At 38.9% G+C, this 3715-nt stretch overlaps 1 protein-coding gene across 1 annotated transcript; it reads left to right on the top strand.

Moving 5' to 3' along the window:
• Nucleotides 1–1377: 1377 nt before the first annotated feature.
• Nucleotides 1378–2259, top strand: LOC110113017 (E3 ubiquitin-protein ligase RHA1B-like). Its single transcript, XM_020845425.2, has one exon. The coding sequence runs from the start codon at nt 1435–1437 to the stop codon at nt 1969–1971; it is 537 nt and encodes a 178-aa protein (XP_020701084.1). The 5' UTR covers nt 1378–1434; the 3' UTR covers nt 1972–2259.
• The last annotated feature ends 1456 nt before the right edge of the window (nt 2260–3715 follow it).

The following is a 3715-nucleotide window of genomic DNA, read 5'->3' as shown; positions in this document are numbered from 1 at the left end:
CTTCATACAATGCTAAGACGTTAAACCATATATTTCTCTACCGCCGCGAATATTCCAGAACGCAACAATTAATGTTATTGATTTGGATACTTATACTATTTAATATTATTGATTCATTGTACTGATATTAAACATGTGATATACTAACCACGTGATATAGAATGTCTGGATAACATGTGTATATTTCTATACGATTTTATTACATTAATTTAATTTTGTCAGTCTTTATCGATTTTTGATTTAATATTTTATATGATTTATGTACTAATTGATATTATTGATATGATAATCATTTTATAGATTTGACGTCCGTATTTGATTTATAATTTTAATAACTTCCGTACCATAGTGTTTTATTATTTACAGATTCTACTGTTATTGTATTATAGATTTATTATTTATGCACCGATTCAATGATTATATGAATATAACTGCTACGACTTGACTATTGATATGCATATTACTTCTTTACCATGCTTTGAATTCAGTTATAGGTTTTGATGACCTGCTGGTTTTTTAGCTCATTATATGTGGTTAAGTCAGGGCATGGAAGCAAGAGTGTGAGGCTGATCAGGATTCTTCAGGATCTGTCTCTTTTAGTTATTATTTTACTGATGACACATTATTTGTGATATGATTATATAGATCATGAGTAGTGTATATAATTTTTATAAATGAATATATGTGTATTGATGTTTTGAATTATAGAATTTGTATTGATGTTTATTACTAATAGATAATATTAGATAACTATGATTATTATTTATTAAAAGATAAAAGAATAATTCTTCCAAATTAGATTCTACAGCATCACAGTAGGTGCTACTAATGTCGATAATCCCATGCATAATTTCTCAGGCAGATGTCTAGGTCCATGAATTAGCTCTTACATTTGATTGTTTGGATGTGGCTAAGGAAAGCTGTGTGATGGGGGAAAATGATGAAGTTAATGTTACATTGAATGAATCTCAAAGCCATTTACACAAATGTTGGTTTCCTTTGAATGCAACAACAAATGACTTTAAGAATACCGATTTTCATAATTTTAGACAATTTTCACAATTTTACATATTATAATTCGCTTGGACATGAATTCATTCTAAAAAACAGAAAATAGTTGTTACTTATTAAATAATAATATAGATATTAAAAGTTATAACTTATAAGTAAATGAATAATAAAAAAAATAAATTAAAGTCAATCATTTTCTCCTTGTTGTTTTCTCTTTATCCGTAATATTGCACAAAAAATAATATTATGCCTGAGATCCAGCGACTATTTACCCTTCCATCTCCCTCAGCCTTCACGACCAACGACCGTTGAGCCCCACCACGCGCAGGTCGCAATCCCGTTTCTCCTCCTCCTTTAAAACAGATCAAACCTCAACGCAGAATCAGAGCAAACTCAAAAAAAAACCTCCTTTCTCCTTCACCCATGGGCTTCCCCGTCGGTTACTCCGACCTCCTCTTTCCCAAACTCATCTTTCATCTCATCTTCTTCCTCAACTTCCTCCGCCGCCTCATCTCCTCCATCTTCGCCGTCGCCGGCCTCAGCCACCTCCTCGAATCGGAGGTCCCCTGGCCTGACGCCAACCTTCCGCCGGAGCTCTGCTCAGCTTCCGCAATCCTCATTCAAGAAATTCTCCCCGTCGTCCGCTTTGACGAGCTTCTTAAAGGAGAAGGGGAAGGTCGCAGGAGACCGTTGGCCGATGGCTGCGCCGTTTGTCTCTACGAGTTTGAAGAAAGGGAGGAGGTCCGGTGGCTGAGCAACTGCCGCCATGTGTTTCATCGGGGATGTCTCGACCGGTGGGTGAACCATGACCAGCGAACCTGTCCTCTTTGTAGGACTCTGCTCATCCCAGAGGAGATGCAGGAAGCGTTCGAGCGTCGCTTGTGGGCTTCCTCCGGCGTCGATGGCTCCTTCGCCGGCGGCGAGTTTGACGACTCTACCTCCTCTGTTTCGCCTTCTTAAGAGGAACGCATATGCAACTGTAAATATGAAGAACCGAAATTAAAGGAGTGAACTTTTTGAAAGAAAATAAATAAAAATCAGATTTTTAATGGATGAGTTTTTGAAATGATTTTGTATTGTCTCGTCATGGACAGACATTAAAATAAAAGCTGACGTTTTCTTCTGCTACGACTTCTCTGTGATCGAATCAAAAGAGCTTTTTTCTTCCTCTAATGCTTCATAATCATTAAATCTGCTACTGTAAGTAAGATCACGCGCCATCAAAGTATTGAATTGTTTTAATTTTAAGCGAAGCGTTTCTCAATTGCTTCTGTACAGAATCGAAGTCGTCCTCATCGCCAGTCCTCGAAATAAAATCTGAAGTTTTCCTTTGAATAGGTCTTCTTAGCTGACTGATTGTTCTGCAGGTGAAAACTTCAATGTGGGAAGAGTGGAAGTCACTTTCCTGTATTTTTGTGGCGAGGGAAAGTTGTCTTCTTCAGAAGGTAAAATGGGTGAGAAACAGTACAATAATCATCTGATAAAATGGCGGTGGTTCAGTGCTCATCAAGTCTATATGGGCGCCACCACCTATTAAGCTGTCGTTCAATAATGGCTCTGATAGGCGTTTTTCAATTAAAATTTGTACATACAGAGTATAGAGACTGTTGTTATTGTGAAGAGTGTACTGAAGTGGAGTAATGATGAATAGCCAAATGGGGCCGGTTCGTTCGCTGGGATGGAAGGCTGACAGGGAAGCACAGTTGGTGTCATTATGAAATGAATTTGAGGCAGATATTGAAGATAAATTATTATGTACAGTCATCGGATGTCGATTGGAGGCGAATTTGAATATACCACGTCATTATTTTGCTATGTATCCGATGACGTGGCGCATCCTATTTCTCCTACAATGATCCGGTGACCTCACGTAATAATTTCTCCAACAGCATGGGGTGTCAAAAATAGGTTGCGGGTTGTGTTTAGATCGAATTTGATATTGATCTACTACTATTTGATCTGACTTGAATCTGACTCGTTTTTGCAAATGGGTTAGAAATTGCAACTCGGATCCGACACATCGGGTTATCAAGTTGACCTGACCCAATTAGAAGGATTAGCTTGGGTTGCCAGAACATCGCGCGAACACAGGTGATGCTAACCAGGCCAGTTGGAGCGAGGTGAGATGCGATGGATAGGGGTCGAGTCACCGAGGTGCGGGGCCTGCAGGGGCAAGGTGAGACGCGCGGGGCAAAGGAACCAGTTCGTCCATTTGGGTACGAGCTGGGCACGCCCAGTGCGGTGCGTGCGTGAGATGGGCAGATAGCAGGTCAAAACATGGTCCAAACCGAATTTTCATGTTGACCTGAACCCAACCCAGAATTCGAAACGGGTCGAAAATCGGGACCCGAATCTGACCTGTTCTTAAAACAGGTTGATCCTAACTTGAAAATTTTGGGTTTTATTCAAGTCGAATTTCCGTGTCATGTCAATTTTTCACACCCCTATTAACCGGTTTAAGAAATCAGAAAAAAAATAACATTCATATACATTAATATGTCCCCAGCCACGATAGGATAAAAATAATAGTGCAAATAAGCCAATCATCCCAAGAGAACTAATAAGTCATTGATTTAGTGTAAGTAATCAGGTGAAAGAAAGTGTGTCCCATATAAAATTGAGCATAGGAGCAATCAAGATGATTGCAAGGCATTCTAAATTAATAGAGAAAAAACCCATCATGATCAACTAGAAAGGCTGAAAG

The sequence above is a fragment of the Dendrobium catenatum genome, unplaced genomic scaffold (assembly GCF_001605985.2).
Source record: "Dendrobium catenatum unplaced genomic scaffold, ASM160598v2 fragScaff_scaffold_858, whole genome shotgun sequence".
Lineage (NCBI taxonomy): Eukaryota > Viridiplantae > Streptophyta > Magnoliopsida > Asparagales > Orchidaceae > Dendrobium > Dendrobium catenatum.
Note: the sequence above shows the minus strand (reverse complement) of the source record. Positions and strands in the feature narration are given on the sequence as shown.

Bases quoted from the DNA above. Each gene is read 5' to 3' on its own strand.
- LOC110113017 (XM_020845425.2), top strand. From the start codon at position 1,435: ATGGGCTTCCCCGTCGGTTACTCCGACCTCCTCTTTCCCAAACTCATC.